Genomic DNA, 19,116 nt, shown 5'->3' with positions numbered 1-19,116 from the left:
AAAATTCTTACAATGTAGGAAGAGAACAGCAAAACAAGCATACCAATTAAAGGGTTTAAAAAAAAAAAGATGAAAAATACATCATGTTCCCAAGTAATGGCAATTGAAAATCAGAATTCAGCAGACCATGCTAATCTTAACTTATTATTTCTTGCCGAGATTCTAATGTACAAATAGGTAGTATATAGTTAATTGAAATACACCCTGTCTGCATACCAGTTCACTGTATTCAAGAAAACATTTTAATAGCCTTTTATAAAGTTTACAGTGTGGTTCTCAATTTTACTTGATGATGGGAAAGAGAAAATACCATAACCAAAAAATCCCAGTGCACAGTGGAAGCCTTCTTCCATGTGGTGCCAGGTCACTTTTACGTTGTCCTCTAACTGTTTCTTGTACAACAATCCATCATCGCTGAGTACAACATGCTCACAGGTAATTATACAAGTATCAGGTAGGCAGCAAACAACAGCATCTTCTGCTAACAGTGGGGAAAGTCTTGTCTCAAACAGTTCTTTTGTTTCTTCATGGACTTGAGGTAAAAATGAGGTAGGTAACAGTGGTTTGCAGCCCAGTTTAAATATCGTCGGGAAAAGATCTGGATTTATCTATTTCCTATATTTCAAATTCATACTCTCGGGAACATGAGAACCTGCCAAAATAGCTTCCTTCAATGAGCAATTCTTATTCAAGTACTTCAGAATAAAACGGACTGTACATTCACAAGAAGGCAATGAAAGCATTTTTCTGTTGAGATGACAGATTAAAGTTCAATGCTTGGAGAAATGGATAGATCAGTACCTGGGCACGTATCTTTGGGATATCTCTTCTATTTACCAGTTCTTGGCAAACACTAGCAGTAAAAGTGCCCCCTGTACTATCCCCGCAAACAATAATCCCATCAGGATCCACCCCATAGTTTTCTGCAGTCTTCAAAAAGTGTACAGTAGCAGTGAGACAGTCCAAAGTTTGGGCTGGATACTTATGCTCAGGAGATAAATGATACCTGAACTGTACAAGACAGCTATTATTACAAATACGTACATTTGTAAATTGCTTGAATGTGTCATCTTAAATACATCCCATGCATTTGCAAAAACTCACCAAAACCAGTATTACTTATTTAGTTTGAAGTTTTGCATGCTGAAGCAAACCAGAACAGCTTCCCCTCCCATTTCTGTCAAAATACAGAGACCATTGATCATTGGGGTTTATTCTAGCATAATTTACGAGCATGAGGGCTTGAGTAGTGCAGTCCAATCAGCCACATTACACAAAGCCACACATTTACTCAATTCCTGATCTGAGTGCACCTGCCTGGGATCAAAGTTCATGCCAGCAGGGAAGTCTGCAATTCTCTCGTTTGGACTGACCTTCCATGTATGTATAGCTATGAGTTAATCCTGCTTACCCACAAGATCCAACCAAGTTCTGGCTCCTGAGCTTTTTACACTGGGGACACCGATTATTGTATTATTATGTATTAGTACGGTACTGTATATTATTATTACATTTTAATATAAAAAGAATAATTTAATAATATATTATATTATAAAACACCATACAGTAAATGTACTGTGGTGACAAAATAGCTTCCTGTAGACAATTCTTTCATTTATTTTATTAATTGGAACAAGTGAATTACAGAGGACTGATGTTAAAGTAACAATCTCTGTTTATTTCTTAACTAAGAACTTACTTTCATATGATGAAAAGCAAGGCAGGCATAACAGTCAGATACCCAGTCAAGTTAAAGTGTTGTAATTTGATTCCAGTGACATAGAAGACTACTTTGAGACTACATTTTTAACAGCCGTGGTTCTTTATTCTCTGTATTCCTGGGCTTTCTGGTCTTAGGGCTTTCTGGAGAAGATTAAGTTTAATAAGGAAAAGATAAATACTACAAAGGTAACAGTGCAGGCTTTCTCTCTTAACCCTTCACTGTTTGCTGGGGCATGCTGCATCTGCTTTTCTGGTTTTTCACTATTCTGTGAAATTAGTTCTATGGATTCATAAAGTAAACATCCTAATAACCAGGGAATAAAAGGATATCAGTATCTTATTTCAGAGTCACTTTAAACGCATCGTGACTTACCCAGATGAGATATGGAATATACAATTCATTCTCAAAACCAATTCCTCCCAACTTAATAAATTCTTTAGTAATGAATTTTTTCATGGAAGAATTTGTTGGGAACTAAAGTTTCTTCATACCATCAGCTATTTTCCATAAGCAAAACATCTTTAAAAGGAAGCAGTGGTCCATGCAGTTTTAAAAAAAAATACTAAATTTTAGACTTATTATTTACTTTTTTAAATCATCCCCAAAGCCCCCTAAATATTAAAACCTGAAACTGGGAAAACAGCTTATAATTCCTTATTATTGAACACAGGCAATGATTTTTGTGGTGATAACAAGGTAAAACAAACAAATCTCTTTGTTCTTCTGAAAATAGCTGGCATACATATTACTTCTGTAACTTTATAAACCTGTATCAGGCGTTTCTCACTGTCATCTCATGGCACATGGCTCACACATATCAACAACATAGGGGTAGACAACACTAGAGCTTAGTTTCTTTTCTTATATTCAAAGAAATGTAAGTACAGAATGGGCATTGTTCAGGGCGTGGGGGAAGTAGGGGGGAAAGCAGCGGAACTATCTAATTCTGGGAGTAACATTGGGTGGAGCTCACTTACCCAACAGACACAACCACTGAATCAGATTTTCTGGCTGTGTACTGGCATATTCTTTCGTGACTTCCTGAAGAACAGATGTTGTTAATGTAATTAATATCTTAGAATACTTGAAGCAATATCATCCCTTATGTTTTTATGACGTATTGCCATGATCGAGTGTGGGCCCTTTGCCTATTTAGTGAGCTACCCAAATTTTCTCTAGGGTAAAAATAATCTAGACTTTTGATCATCAGGACACACTGGGAAGTTCATACATTTAGGGAGATTGTTGATCTGTAAGGAAAATAAGAAATTATTATTATGATTAGTTCTATTAGACAAGGGGCAATGGTTTTAAACTGAGAGAGGGTAGAATTAGATTGGATATAAGGAAGACATTTTTTATTGTGAGGGTGGTGAGACAATAGAACAGGTTGCCCAGAACAGGATGCCCCGTCATTGGAAGTGTTCAAAGTCAGGTTGGATGGGGCTTTGAGCAACCTGATCTAGTGAAAGATGTCCCTGCCCATGGCAGAGGGGCTAGACTAGATGATCTTTAAGATCCCTTCCAACCCAAGCCATTCTGTGATTATTATGCACAATTGCTTAGAGTGGTTGTAAGGGATAAAACAGCTGAGATCCTGTCAGGTTTTCAGGCAAAAAAAGAATTTATTTCTTTAGCAGCACCACTTACTGTAAGGAATAGATACGTCGTAAAGAGTGCTATATCCTATAAAAAATAATTTAGATACTAAATAAGGGCAGATTAGAGAGTTTAAAATAAACATTAAGAGCATTCTATCTCTCAATCTCTCAAACTAAACTTCAGTCACTTCTTAGGTTCAGGAGAGTTTTTAAAAATACATGGTTAACAATCCTAAATAATCATATTTTCTCTTTCAGTTCCTTACTGATGCTTCCAAATATCCCGCATCCTTCATGGAAGGAGATGACTCCTCTCCGTTTGCTTGCAGATGGTACTCTTGGGAGGTAAATCCTCACTGGCACCTCATCAAAATGCAGATCCTTTATGAAGAGCTTTGAATCCCTGCATGCCGGCAGTCCATCAATAATCAACCTCACAAGTACGTGCTCCTCAAAGATACCCAAACTTTCTAAGTTGTTTGCCTAGATAGATACAACAGGAAAAATGAGAAGTTAGTATAGGGAATTCAAGTCTTCCTACTCTATAAAGGCCACAAGCTACCTTTTTCTATACTATATTTAGGATAATTGTATTGGTTATTTGCTATTTTATAGGATTACCACAAACAACTCTAGTGGCTTTGTGATTTCAGTTATGAAAGTGAAAATACACATCTTCATGATTTGAGGTACCATTATTTCTGAAAGAATGTTGTAATACTTGTTCCATGAAATGTATTATATTAGTACCTTCTAATTTCTGTGTTCTGGATTTACCACAAGTAGCATCAGGCATTTGCTTAGGTATGGATGTTAGGAGTCATGAGGCCTGAGGCTCCTTTTCTAATCAATGAAGAGAAAGAGGTATTTCTTGAGGCCAGTTCCAATTTCAGGTGTGTTAAATCATGCTCTGGAGATGTCTGTTCATCTCCCTTGATTATAAAGGGAGGCTGTGTACTTCAGATGCTTCAGTTAAAGTATTTAAGGTTAGGTGAAATGAAAGTGTCCCTAGCATGACAGCATTTAGTATACTGGGAGAAAAATACTCATGCCAGTTTGTGTGCAAGATTCGGTAACTTACTGGTCTTGGATCATCTCCATGCCACAGGGTCAGTGAGAATAAGCTTTCAGTGAAAACAAGAAAATCATTAGTGCCTATAATCAATAATGAAGGGCTGCTGACCTAAATGAAGAACTGGTGAAAATGGTACTGAATCATATCTCCGTCAGTGAAACTGTTGCCTTTATCAAGATCTCAAAGGTATTCATGAAATGGCTCTGCAGTCAGTTTCTTACATCTAATCAGGGAAAACAAATATTCTGACCACAGGGAAGATTTGTTAAATGTGTCAAAACATTTTCTTGTCTAAGGCTGGTCAACTGCTGATAATTCAGATAGTGGGAAGATCACACTGGAATTCTCCGTTATTTTGAACACGTGTCGTAACAGATGCATTTCCTGCTGGGGACAACATTTCCCTTCCCATTAAATGGTGACTTAATTGCCCTTAGGACTATTATAATTCATTCTTCTGGAATGATGACAATAATCACAAGCAATTTGCAAATTGTGTTGTTCTCTTCTGAGCAACAGAAGTCTCCATGTACACTGCTGTATAAATGCCTTATAAACTAATGGCCAGCCATGCTTTTGTAAATTGTTCTTTCCAACCTTGTGTATCTGGCCTTTAATTTAGATCTGCTCTGTCTGTCTCAGAGACAATTCAAATACTGGCCTTAAATAATAATTTTTCTGTGAAAGAATGCCAGAGTAAGACAAGGAGGCAGAACTTTCTTAGGTGCATGATCCCAGCTATCATGTACATATGAAGCCAAATGTCACGTAGTTCAAGTGGGTTGCAACACCCGGTTACTCACTGTCGTGGTTTAACCCCAGCCAGCAGCTAAGCACCACGCAGCCGCTTGCCCTTCCCCCCTCCCAGTGGGGTGGGGAGGAGGGAAAAAAAAAAAAAAGTAAAACTCTTGGGTTGAGATAAGAACAGTTTAATAACTAAAGTAAAATAAAATACACTACTAACTAAGAATAATAATAATACAATAACAATAATTGTAATGAAAAGGAATATTAAAAAAAAAAAGAAATAACACCCAAGAAAAGACAAGTGATGCACAATGCAATGGCTCCCCACCTGCTGACCGATGCCCGAGCAGCAATTCGCGCCTCCCTGCCAACTCCCCCCCATTTATATACTGGGCATGACGTTCTATGGTATGGAGTATGCCTTTGGCTAGTTCGCGTCAGCTGTCCTGGCCGTGCTCCTTCCCAGCTTCTTGCACACCTGCTTGCTGGCAGAGCATGGGAAACTGAAAAATCCTTGACTTAGGATAAGCGCTACTTAGCAACAACTGAAACATCAGCGTGTTATCAACAGTATTCTCACACTAAATCCAAAACACAGCACTGTACCAGCTACTAAGAAGAAAATTAACTCTATCCCAGCCAAAACTGGGACACTCACCAAGGCCTTTCTCAAACAACACAGATTCTTTCTTCCTAGTAATCTAGACCAGGCTGCAATAAACAAGTTGGGTGAGGAGTAATAAAAGAAAGACCATGAGCCATGGAAGAGAGAGAAAATCATTTAGAAACAAAGATGGGAACCCAGAGATGGTCTGGAGTTTTTTCATATCACTGTGCTACAACTGCCAGCAGTGCGTGGGGTGTTTTAAGTCCCAGTTCCTAGAGACAAATGGATAGATATAGTTCTTGCCTTACATTTGAAAACACACATTTTTAGGTATCAAGGCAAAGGGGAAAATGAATATAAGACCCAAGGCAATCGTGGCAGAAACCACAGGGTCAATCTAACCTTCCCCAAACAGCGATTTTCAACAACTCTCATGACTCTTAAGGCAGTCTTTTTGTCAGTTATGATTTTTGAATGGTTAAAGTTGGCAGAATTGCCGTACCATGTTTATTTAATCTCATCTGTACTTTCTAACATCCCTGAGTTTTTACAGAGCTTTCAGATGAAAGATAGTAGTATATATGATAAACTTGGTATCAGAGCATTCTAAATATCCTCTTTCCTTTCCTTATCTTAGGAGCTCCTGACATCACAGAGGCATCTTCAAATTCAGGGAAGACACTGTCATGAAGGAGAATGGGGAATTTGGTATGTATTCTGTTGAAAAACTTCTTGATCAATAATTACAAAAGACTTCAGAACTAATAACAATACACTAAAAAAATAAAAGGTGTGACTATTCCTAGACAAATGTGATCAGTGTTAGTAGGTGAAACATATTATGTAAGCCAGTTTCTAAAATGTGTATATGTGTAAGAAAAAGAGGACCCAGATCAGCATGTCAGCATACATTTTCTTGTGAAATAGGGTCTTTGAAAAACTGCTTGCTGGAACATCTAAATTCTGGCACAAACTGGCTTTTTATGTGGAAGATCATATGGGGACCAGATTTTTACTTTAAAAATAGTTATGAAATCATATACCAACTAGCAAAAACCACTCAGTTTGAGCTTCATGGACTTTAAGACTATGTTAGACAGTCTTTCTGTCAGTCACTTTGAAGTGTTATGCTTTGCCAGCCAAAATAATTATCATCAAAGCTTTATATCACAGTGCAGTATGCACAGTTAGTCTAAATGCAGATCTGTATGAATAGATTAAAACAAAAGCTAGGATGTGAGCTAGAAGGCTTTCTCTCATCTCTTCCATTTGGGATTGTCATTGATTTCTTTATGACAGAGTATGTGGATAGATGCAGCAGGAGCATCATATGTATGACACCTATGCTGTAGAAGGTACACATTTAACTGTTGATGCAGCTTTTCTAAGACATCACAAGTAAGGTGGAAGAAAAGAGGAAAAGACTGTACTGTATTGCAGAAAAAAGAGGTCTTTACTGCAACATACAGTACAAACAGACACATCACTGGCACAAGAAGAGCGACATTCATCAGAATGAGCAGGATATGTTCATTGCACATGTGCAATGCACAAAGCATCATGCACTTTATAAGAAACTTGTGAAGTCCTCACATAAGGACTACTTCTGTGAGTATAGACATAAACCTAGAAGTTCACCAAAAGTACCAGCAGATATCTAAAGGTTTTCAAAAGAAAATTAGGTATTGAATGGATTCAATGCACAGCAAATGGTGAAATGCATCTTTAAAACTATCCAGAAAAAGGAAGCTGAAATTTCTGGAACATATTATCAGTGAAGACAGAATATGTACTATTGCGTAACAGCCACTTAGAAGCTGTAAAAGTGGGTAAAAAGAATCGTCTGAAAGAATCTTTTCATCCAAGTATAGAAACATAAAGAACTTAACATACGGTCATATTATTATATTATGTTCATGTTATTATATTAAGTTTACATATAGCTTAACCTGAAAAGCAGTGTGAGATACATAAGGACAACAGACTCTTCTTTCATGCCAGACAATGCAGAAAGGTACATGGGGCCTAGGCCGTTGGAGAACCAGGGACAATTACTGGATTTGGTGAATGCTGCAATGTAAGTTCAAGGAACCCACATAAGTCTTTAATAGGTTATAGTGCCCCAAATCACCTTTCAGGATGTGAGCCTTAGTTACTACGCTCATTATGTGTAACTAGGGGATTAGAGAATACCTTTACTTGAGATGAGCTCCGTACAAACATTAACGAAACCACTCTGTGGTTTTCCTGCAGGCTTTCTTTTGATGTGTTATGTGCCAGACGTGACAGGGCTTAGGCTGCTCTTACATACTCCTGTTGCCTTCTTTGAAAGCTTTTTGGGCAAAAGCTGTTTCTTTCTCTGATGGCAAAGCACACAGCACAGGGAGTCTGGCTTACAAGTACTTAAATAATAAGTGATAACAGGTCTAGCTGAACCTGCTTTGGCCAGGAGGTTAGATTAGATGACTTCTGGAGGTGCCTTCCAACCTACATGATTCTATGACATTTAACTAAGACACAGTAATTCAGTCACTGCAGAAATAAGAACAGAATCACAGGTAAGAAAATTACTGCAGATAGTTCAAAATTTAGGAAATTACCTTAAATATATCAAAGTGCATTGAGATACAGAAGGTTTGGTTATTATTATTCATGTAAATGATATCCACAGCCCTCCTTTCATCCACAGGACCAATCATTTCATTATAGAAAGCAATCGAATTACAGTTGCGGCATAAGAATGCATATCAGTATTTAAAAGAACTCACCTCATACTGGCTGCTTTTATATACAGTAATAGAATACCAAATCAAACTTTGGCCTTCATCTTTAAATCTGTGTTACTGTGTGGTTCCCATTACACATAGTTGCAATATTTATATGCGTATCTTCATAGTTCTGCTCAAGTTTTTCCTTTCCTGAAAATCACAATATCACAGCGCATGATAAACTCACCAGAATTTCCATCAAAGTATATATGCAATGATATAAGCAGAGCTTTGGTGGCTGGTCAACATCAGGAGGAATCTCTGCCTTGAAGGAGTCATGGTAAGTCGCAATTAAAACTAGTAATACAAAAGCAACTAGAATTCCTGCTATGAAAGCCAGAGCATAAAAGGATTCCATTTTTCTTTGGTGGGAATAATGTGTTAGAGAACTGGTTGACATGATTCTGTCAATATTTATATCCTCCAGACTGACTTCACAGAGAAGTAATTTGCATACCAAAATTCCTCCACCCTCCTCCTACAGATACGGCTGCCAGATGCTAGAAGCATACAAACATCCAGCGATTGCAACTTCATTTAGCATGGTCAAAGTTAATACATAGAAGACTCACATCCAGGAAATGTCATTATTTTGTGTGTTCCAAAATTGCAAATGAACTTTATTTTTTATCTGGTTTAATTGTGTTCTGCTTTATGGGCCTGAAAAGCTATATGTGATTTCTTGCAAGTATACTAGTTAGTGTAATGAAAGATACTACCTTTACTTAAGAACCCATGGAAGACTGGCAATGCTGAACTCCAGTCTCCATGTTCAGGAACTGTAATGGTTCTGCTCTTGGAATAGGTCTGAAGTGTGATTCTAAGGCTTTTTCCTTAGTGCTGATCTGTTTTTTCCCTCCTATATTGCTGAGGCAGACAGCTGGCCAGAACACTTAGAACAGACATTCTGAAGTACATCTAAAGGAATTTTGCTTTTAGAGATTTATATAGAGCTATCAGTTATTTGGAAGCTCCCTACCTGAGTGTGCAGCAAGGGTCTCTGGGCTCACCAATGGTCCAGTGATATCAGAGGGAAGCTTCCCCTTGACTCGGAGAACTTTGGCCCTAAACCTCTGTTCTCATTCATTCTGAAGAAGGATTTTGATGTCTTTACAACTTCATAGTTTGCTATTTTTTGCCAAGACAACTCTACGTTATCCTTTGTTGTAATTTAGGCTGTGATTAAACCATACGGCTAGCCAAATGCTTGTACCAATAGAGGTGATGATAGTGAAGGAATGAGTGACCAGGTGCAACTCCATGTATTTCTGTCCACCATGTGACTGGACAAAACTTGTTTGGGTAAAAGTAAACAGCGAAAAAACATCAGCTCAGCTTGACATAATCAGTACAACCTGTGCTTATCCCCTGAACACTCTGAAGTATTTCTTTATCCCCCCTAATCTCCCAGATATGCCATTTTAAAACCCTTATAAAAGCTTGTAATCGTGGTCATAGAAGAGAAATACTCCTTTTTATGAGCCATAAGATTCTGCATTTGGCTAACAAACCTGTAGTGGTATTTCCTCAGAAAGTGGGATCTAGACTAAAACAAGGTGAGTCTTTTCTAGCTTCTCTTATACTCTTAAAAGAAGCAGATGAAATATATCTGCTTAGAAAAATCCCATTTATGCAAAATGTGAATTACCGGAAAGAGCAAGAAACTTTAACGTGAATTAGTCAATAGAGTAAACAAATATCTAGCTGTGTGAAATGAGAGTAAACAACATGAATCGTAAGAGATAAAGTACCAGATGATAAGAGTGACCAGACTGGATTCTTAAGAGAATAGGTCTAATCGTTAACTTCAGTGGAAGTCAGCAAGTACAACTGATCGAATTATGTGGTTTAACATTTAAATAAATAAATAAATAAATAATAGGTGTTAAGGGTAAGAAAACCATGAAATCCATGTAAGTTATAACATGGAACTCTCGGCTTAACTCAGCAGACCTGGAACTTGTGATCATAGTAGGCATCTTTCCAATGCCTTAGTCAAATTATTTGACTAAGCTGGGGAATAATCAATCTCTTCCATCACTGTGAGGTGCAGGACACTTAACTGAGCCCCTCCCAACTTCTTACTCAATCCAGACCTGTGGGGGTACACTAACTGGAGTGATTTAAAAAAAAAAAAAAAAAACAACATAAATTAAAGCAAAAATTAAGGCTACTTTTATATTCTGAGAAGGACTATCTAGGTTGAGGTTTAATGAGTTTTACTAATCCATCCTAAAATTAATAGGTTTTAAGTTCTGAGTGTCCCCATATAAACATACTTTTAAATATGACAAGTGAAAGTTCAAAGACATTTCTTCTTTATTAATTTTTAATTCTCTTTGTGGTGGATTTAAACACCCCACTGATATTATCATCTGAGGAGATCATGGAATATCGAGATTTCCCCTCATAAAAGCTGGATGTCGAAATACCAATTACCTTCTGCCAGATCACCTACGAGCTCCCAATATACATGTGTTTCTTCCCATGATATCAAGACTTTCAGACCAGCAACCAAGCGTCTAATGAGAGATTGGAGGGGAGGTAGGAGTCCTATGAGGAGGGGTTCTTGGACTTTGGGGTTGTTTGGTTGGTTTAGAGGATTTTTTTTTTAATCAGATAGTGTTGGACAAAGTTTAATTGGAGGGCAGTGATAAGTGTTCTGAAAAAGCATATCTGTTAATTATTTTACAGGTCAGCTTCTAGGAAACATCTGGATTTATGCATGCTACTGTTATAAGGGATCTTTCTTCCTCCAAAGAATCAGCTGATCCTCACTGCCCTGTGCCATTGTGCATATCAGGAAAGATAAAATAACTTTTTAAAAGGCAGCAGTCCCCACAAATGAGTTAAAGGATCATTTGGCCTTTGGAAGCCCTGTGTTGTTTACCCCATGTATCATTTGCTCCCGTGTCCTCCTCCAGAACTGCTCTTCCCTTAAAAAGATTAATGATACCAATTTGTAGGGATAACGGCAGTGATTCACCAAGAATGAGCAAACTAACGGCAGTGATTCACCAAGAATGAGCAAACTGACTTTCTGCTAACAGTGGGTAAAGTTCTAGAAATATCCAGATAAATTATTAAAAATCCAAACCTTATCCTTGCTCAGACCATCATCAAGAATGCTGTGGGTTCTGTTTGAATGAAGAACCCAATATCCCTCTTGTGCCTTCTCTTAGCTCAACAGAATCTCTCCAGAGATCTTATTTTCCCATCATCAATTTATAATGTGATCTTATTCCCCCACATCAATTCATACACCTAAAGCTGATCCACCCTAGCCTTCCAACCAAAAAAGTTTGCCTTTGACAACAGCATTCTCTTCCTACCATTCCTCCTCTTTTTGGCTTCCTTTCTAGAATTGTCAAGTTTGAAGAAGCTTATGACAGAGGACTTGAATTATTTCACCTCTGTATATACTAGTGAACCACTAGCTCTGAAAAGAAATTATAGCTGCATGTAATGAATTCTTTTAAAAAGACATTGTCAGAAAGCATTCAGGGAACATTTTATCTAGAGATTTTTTCCTAAGCTAGTTAACAAGCTTTCAGTGCAAACTTACTACAGGCACAGCCTACTGTTTTGCTTTTGTCAAAATCCATATCACGTTGGTTTAGTAGGATTTCAGTTCAGACTCTTGAAACAATAAGCTTCTCTAATTTTGAGGGCCTTACGGACTTAATTCTTCTGCTTCTCTAGTTCCTTGTGTGTCTTAGAAGTTTTGTCAGGACTGAGCAATTAGTCAGAAGGAATGGTAAATATTGACTGGCGTAAAAGTGAGGTAAATGTACTGAAGAGAACATCAGATGAGTCAATCAGTTTAACAAAATGTAGTCACTCCATTCCTGTTTACATGTGGTATTTTTTCACCGTTCTCTCTTCCAATAAGAAGCAGGCTAACAGATTGAGACAGATTTGGCTTCTAATTAAAGATAGGTGAGAAAAAAGAAGGGCAGTTAGTACAAATGACAAAATCTAACATGTACTAAAATTGACTAAGCAATTGAAAGAAATACCACATTCTTGATGTTGCATCCCTTTGTCTGAATTGCAGGTAGCACCTACATGCACTTTGAAAACACTGTACTTCTGCTTATAAAGACAATTGTTTTTACACATATTGAATCTAGAAAGGGATGTCATCTAGAATTTAGAATTACTCAGAAAGACATTTGTTATATCTTTATTCATGATACTGATTTGTTGTGAGACCCTGGGAAAGCAGTAAGACATCCAAATGTAGCTTTTCACACAAGGCTGGACACAGACTGTTTTCTGTCAAGGCTGGAAGTTAAACAGAAACCTGGTCCCTTTGAGCTTAGTCCATGGCAAAACTCCACTTACAAGGCAACAGTATCAGACTCTTAATACTTAATAGCATATAGAAGGACAGTGTGAAATCATAGAACCACTGGGACACATTTCAAATGGAAAATGTGAACTCAAGGGAAGAATGAAATCAAGAAGCACAAAAATTTAGCTCTCGATTTATCCAAATCTGACAGCAGTACTTCATGTAACAAAAACCAGATCAGCTTGGCAAAAGGTTTTCCTTTCTTAAAGGAGGTTTAGTTTTAATCTATGATCGTGATAGATTGTCCGTGGTCAAGAACCCTGCACTCATGTAAAAAACTGGTATTACTTGACACCCTAGTAACACAGACTTTCCATTGTGTAACAGTGCTGTTCTGTGTTCCCAGTTTTTTCACATCTGCTTACCAATGTACTGTATATATTTGGGTGGGTTTTTTTAAGTTGAAAACACAGAATTGTTAGCCCAAATGGTTTTCAGACATGCCTTGAGCGTGCTTTTGATTTCCAGCTCCTTTTCCTTTCAAAAGTTCTTGCAGTTTAGCAACTTCATTTGCACAGACAGACTTCCAAGTTTGCTAGGAACTTGGCTGCAAAGGTTCTATGAATAAATTTAGAGTTCTGCCAATATATATAGGTGCAACATGAAGATCTAAGCATTCAGCATGTAACATTGTTCTGGAAAAATGGGCCTTTGTTATGCAAGTAATGTGTATAGAGAGTGTATCAACTTGTTTTGGAGGTAAATGTTGCTTTTTCACTGCTGGTTTTTCCTTCAAGACAGGGCAAGTAAGAAAAAGTAGGTTTCTATGAGTCTCATTGAGAGTATGAGTAATCTACACTAATTACAATCCAAAAGCTGGGTTTCAGTTACTATAGGCCTTCCTAACCTACCTTTACGTTAGTGAGCCTAAATATGAACAACAGGTTTAGTTTTAAGCTGATCTATTACAGTTAGGCACGATTGTGGTTAAATATTCAGAAAGCATAACCACATCTTTTGAGCTATGGTCCCAGGAATAGGTCATTCAGGGATGATCTAAATTTAAACCTATTAATGCAGAATAGATTTGTAAAACTGTATTAAAGCCGTCTTCCTTTACACTTCTGTTAAGAAGTGCAAACCCAGAAATTTAAACGGACAAGCAGAAGCCAAAACTGAATGAGTTACCACTGAGATGTATTATATGACTACCTTCTTGCTCTTCTTGCAAACTGGAATAAAACATAGTTTAAAGTGCCATGAAAATGGCTTAAGCCAAGTTGTTGGGTTTTTTTGCAATTTATACTTTGTTGTGAGTGTCTGTATAGGAAACAAATAGTTCAGTGCTGTGCAACTATCCAAAATGCAAAAGTAATTTGGCAACTCAGTGATAGCATTAGCACCTGATGCAATTTTACAAAATTAACGGGCCTGCTTATTGAATGCTCCAGTGCACTGGTTAAGGACTTCTGAGTAGAAACGTGGAAGGGATTCACTTTGGGACAACTTTTAACTTATAATTAGGAATAACTGCTGTGATGTGACAGGTCCTTGTTACCATCCACAAAGGTATGTACTAAGTGTCTGTTTGCACCTATAGACATTTACTGAAAGCAGTTTGGATAATCAAACCGACATGAAGGTATAGTTTAGGGGGTTTCACTAACAGAGATGAACTTTTTGAACAAAAGCACGTGTTGGTTTTGTAAAGGTGACAGTTTGGAAAAAGACCTGTTGCCAAAAAAGAGCGCAATGGTTACTATACAACAATCATATGAAATCCCAGAATACTACTTTTTTGCCACTTTTCAGAGTGGAACTGCAACTAAAAGGGACAAACCTCAGCTGTTCTCAGTGTTCTATATAGTATGTGTAGAATTTAAAGCTATTTGACTTTTTGGCTGAATTAGGTGAATTTTAAAATAACTTGCATGTATTTTTCATCATTTTTTACAGGCGAGATGCAGTAACTTCAGTTTTACTATAAGTCTCCTTTTGCTTCTTGCTTTTGTACATTTATACAATGTAGTAACTACTGGTTTTCACTGCTTCAAGGTAAATCTAAAGTAAAGTAGTAAAGAAGTAAAATAGTTCATACTTTCATGAAATTTGAAGAGCAGGTTAGGAAAAGTTAAAATATCTAGAACTGTCTTTTTACTCCCACTCTAAATTTGGTAGCAACTTTCCACATAGTTCAATAAACTGAAATAATGAATGAAAACCCCCCACTTCCAATACATTTTAGAATATTATTCAAGCTGGAAACAGATATATGAAAACAATATTCACAAGATTACTCCATTCCCACAGGCTTCAAAGGACCTGCAAATGTTTAAAATTAATAATTAATTTTGGTTTTAATCTGAACAGGTTAACTGTGTAATATTGCTGACTTTTCTACTTTAAATGTGTCTGTGGTGATTTATGCATAAAGAGACTGAACTCAGGAACCAAAAAAATCAAATTTACTTTGATGAACTTCGTATCCTTTCATTTTCAACACTGCTCCTTATTTCCATACCAGAAAGTTGTTATATTTGTTACCAGTCCAGACACTGAGTCATTCTTGTTTAAACCAGACACTAGGCTCTCTGTGTAATTTCTCTCTCCCCTTCAGAGTTTTTGGACTGAGAGGAAAATTGTAATGCCAGGTGCCTCCCCTAGCTCTATTTCTGAAAGTATTACTGTAAAAACACACAGAGGTGCTAAATGCTGCCAAGCGGCAATGGAAATTCTCTGAGCTCTGGTTATTTCAGATGTAGCTAAGTTAGGGAGTACCACCTGATTCTGACAATATGTACAGACTTCCAGTTTCCAGTTAGAATGCTTCATCTTCTCTCCAAAAACCTCTCTCCTGACACTGTATGATGATGCAGTGATAGTCATATGGCTTATTTCATATGAGGTAACCTGGCATTTAAAGGTAAGAACTCTGCAAGTTTCTCTCTAAATTCTATTTTCTTTTTTTCTGAAAACTTTTGTGGAACTTTTAGCAGAGCTGAAATTCAAGGGTTTAGATATTGTTCATATTTTGTGTTTAAAAAACTATGTGTGATATAGGTTTTAAATGTGGGTGGCACCAGAAACTCCGTTGCTCTTCTTTTTGCAAAGAAATAACCCCTGAACACTCTGTTACCATATGGCCACTTTGAACAACGCCTGTTTTCAAAAATATGTTTGATTCCAAAGCATAAAACTGAATTTATTTTCAAAGGGATTCAGCTTCCTAACTCACTTCTATTCGTTGTGTAATATAACTTGGCTAACTATGTATAGATGCTTAGACTCGTACACTTCCATTGCAGTGGTGCTTTAGTAACTATAGATGTAAAGAAGTTCGAGAATGTCTTTCGTATTTGTCATTTTTCAGTAATTCTAGTTTTTACCACTAGATGGCTTCCCAGGATAGTGGATATAGATCCACACCTCCTGAATTAACATGTGGGATTGGCTTCATTTTGGCCCATTCTTAATGATCTATAAAACGAAGTTCTTTCCAGCTCAGCTGTGAAGACAGCAGTGTGGGGTTTGACATCCCTGAGCATCTTTTGACATCCTCAAAGCTTTGCATATTAGGTTATTTCCGACTGCTGCCACAACTACTAACTGTGCATGAACAGCTCTCAGTTCAAATGTGCAGTTAGATCCTCCTCAGAAATGCTTAATCGGTACAAGTGAAAACATAACTTACCTGCCTAATGCTTAACAGTGCAAACAACCAAGCTGAGGGACCTAGCTGCAATACACTTTGCCCTTTCTCCTGTTACAACATAGTTTAAAGTGCTATGGAGACCTTCTTGTGTTGCAACTATGCCCTCAATAACTGGACAAAAAAGTCTTGGAAAAGGAGAGAAAAAAGAACACCCTTTGTTGTGAGAAAGTGAGTCTCCCTGCTTCATTCAGAGCCTGCCTTTTTTATTGCCCCGCTACTAAATCACCAGTTTTCAGCAATGCAAGCATCTTCCAGCTTGGAAAATCCGTGAGTTGTCGTGTTGTCCATAAAAACATTGGTCCAATGGTAACAGATTTTGATGATTATCAGCCTAGGCTGGATTCAGCTTGGCAATCTAGGGCTGAAAGAAGTTTTCCCGTCCACACCAGCTTATCTTGGGCAAGCAGTTCTCTGCCAGAGCTCGGTAAGGCAGAGATGGCTCCCTTGAACTCAGCCTTAACCCTGACTGTTCCTGGAACTGCTTTTTCCTGAGCTCAAGTCAGACCACAGCACCTTCTTTCTGGTGTGTGTACGTTAGGGAGGAGGCAGGGGTTGCCTGGCTCGGTTACAGTGTACTTCAGTTACAGCTGCAAGCCCAACGTGGCATGCAGCAAGCCCCGACTTGCACGCTGCAGCTCAGAAGCGAGCGTACGCCTCAGCCTGCGTGCATGTGTGAGTTTATGTGCAGTGGCTCCGAGATAGCTCTGGGGGAGGGGAGAGCAAAGCCAGCCACTCACAGAAACAGTAGTGAAATCTCCCCAACACTTTAACTGTCAATCAGGCTTAATGGGGTATAAAAACTCCCCAGCGCCGCGGCTGTGATAGGCAGAGAGAGCAATAGGGAGAAATGAGTAAGAGCCAGAGCTGAAATAGTGTACGGCATAATTCCTGCTCTGTGATCACAGATACTCCAAGTGAAAAAAAACAGGAGAGGGGGCAGAGAGAGGCGGTTATCAGCTCAACCTTTGCAACCGGCTCAGGACAGAACGTCTACAGATATTTATAGATATTAAAACCAACAACCTTACCCTGAATAGAGCCTTTCTTAAAAAGAAGGTCCTGGTAATTCTGTCTTATTTAAGCAATTTCCTGAGTCTAAGAATAGAAATAAGCTGCCTGGAAGGCACTGCAGGCTGAAATTTGGAGACATAGGCTGCTTTATTTTATTTTTCCGAGTATAAAAAACTTCCATTTGGATACTGGATTTTTTTGTCGGTCGTTGAAGCGGAGGGATGTATTGTTACTTTTAATTTTACTTTTTTCTCTTTCTCTTTTAATTTAAAAAACTGTCTTCCAGTTAAAAAGCAAGGAAACCATTTTACCTGCATGTGACAATCCCAGAGGACACCGATCAAGAAACAGGGGAGTGACTTGGTCTTCTGCACTACTTTACTCCTACCCCAATTTTTTTAGGGGGAGAGAAGGATTTTTCCAGTCCAAGAATCTCTTGCCCCCAAGTTTTGGAAGGGGGTTGAAGACTTGTTACCCATCTGGGGGTGCATGAAGGGTATTGGTTTTCTTTCTCTGTTAACTTGGTTTTGTGAAGGGTTGGAAGAGAATTTTGCCTTCCTGACTTGCCTGGAACAAGAGGATGATTTGGAAGTGGCTGGGCGCTTTGCTGCTTTTCCCCGTGCAGATGGTTTATTTGGTGGTGAAAGCTGCCGTGTGCATGGTGCTGCCGCCCAAGCTCCGAGACCTGTCCGGGGAGAATGTGCTCATCACCGGAGGGGGCAGAGGCATCGGCCGCCATCTGGCCAGGGAGTTTGCTAAACGAGGAGCCAGAAAGGTGAGCATCGGCATGAAGGGGAGGGGGGGAGGAAGCTCCCACCTGCTGCTCTACTGGGGAGTCCTCCGACTCGGAGACTTAACAGCCTTTTCCCTCACCTCTAGGTGGGATTGATGGGATCACTTTGAAAAGGTGAGAGGGGAGAAGGGGCACTAATTTCACAAGACCCTGGCGTGCTGAGCCATTGCTTTGACTTACATTTCAGAAGTTGCCCACTCCTCCTTCCCTGCATCCTGTCTCTCCCCATCTCATCTAAGAAAACGTGACGGTGAGAAAAGGGCCCCCTCGTGAATTCTCCTTTGCTGACAAGGGAGAGGTTTTCGCTCCAGCCTACGTTTTCTGTGGCAGGGAGAGAAGAGCTATGTGATTCCCATGCGTGAAGCTAGTGCTCACTTGCTTTTCTGTTTACTAGGCTGCTTCCTGGCGGTCCTGGTTGCTGGGACTGTGTACAAACAGAGAGGGGGGCAGCTGACTGCCGGGTCCAGCCTTTCAGGCTGAGCACATCTTTAGCTCTCCTTAGGCACAGCCAGACTGCCGCTGCCACGCGTGTCACCCCAGAGGAGAGGGGCTTGACTCGGAAAGGGGCAAATGGTGTGTGCAGGAGGGCTCTGGCTCTCAGTCTTAATAATAACGCATTCTCTCGGGAAAGTGGAGAGAAGAGTTCAGTTTCACCCCAATGGTTTTCCATTTGCAAAATTCATTTCGTGTGCTTTCTGAACTCCCTTGTATTTTGCTTTTGGCCAGCCCAGAGCTGTTCAAAGGTAAGAAGAATGAGAACCCAGCAAGGAAGAAAAGCACAA

At 38.8% G+C, this 19,116-nt stretch overlaps 1 protein-coding gene and 1 pseudogene across 1 annotated transcript in view; one reads left to right on the top strand and one right to left on the bottom strand.

The window, feature by feature from the left end:
• Positions 1–242: 242 nt before the first annotated feature.
• On the bottom strand, positions 243–8,879 carry LOC127024922 (arylacetamide deacetylase-like 4; annotated as a pseudogene).
• DHRS3 (dehydrogenase/reductase 3) overlaps positions 6,428–19,116 on the top strand; it is a 38,837-nt gene continuing 26,148 nt past the window's right edge. Inside the window, exons 1-2 of the mRNA XM_050909315.1 lie at positions 6,428–6,461; positions 17,828–18,316. Of these exons, the coding sequence (XP_050765272.1) occupies positions 18,122–18,316 (195 nt within the window). The 5' untranslated portion in view covers positions 6,428–6,461; positions 17,828–18,121. The remainder of the gene's footprint in view (positions 6,462–17,827; positions 18,317–19,116) is intronic.

The sequence above is a fragment of the Gymnogyps californianus genome, chromosome 21 (genome assembly GCF_018139145.2).
Source record: "Gymnogyps californianus isolate 813 chromosome 21, ASM1813914v2, whole genome shotgun sequence".
Classification (NCBI taxonomy): Eukaryota; Metazoa; Chordata; class Aves; order Accipitriformes; family Cathartidae; genus Gymnogyps; species Gymnogyps californianus.
Note: the sequence above shows the minus strand (reverse complement) of the source record. Positions and strands in the feature narration are given on the sequence as shown.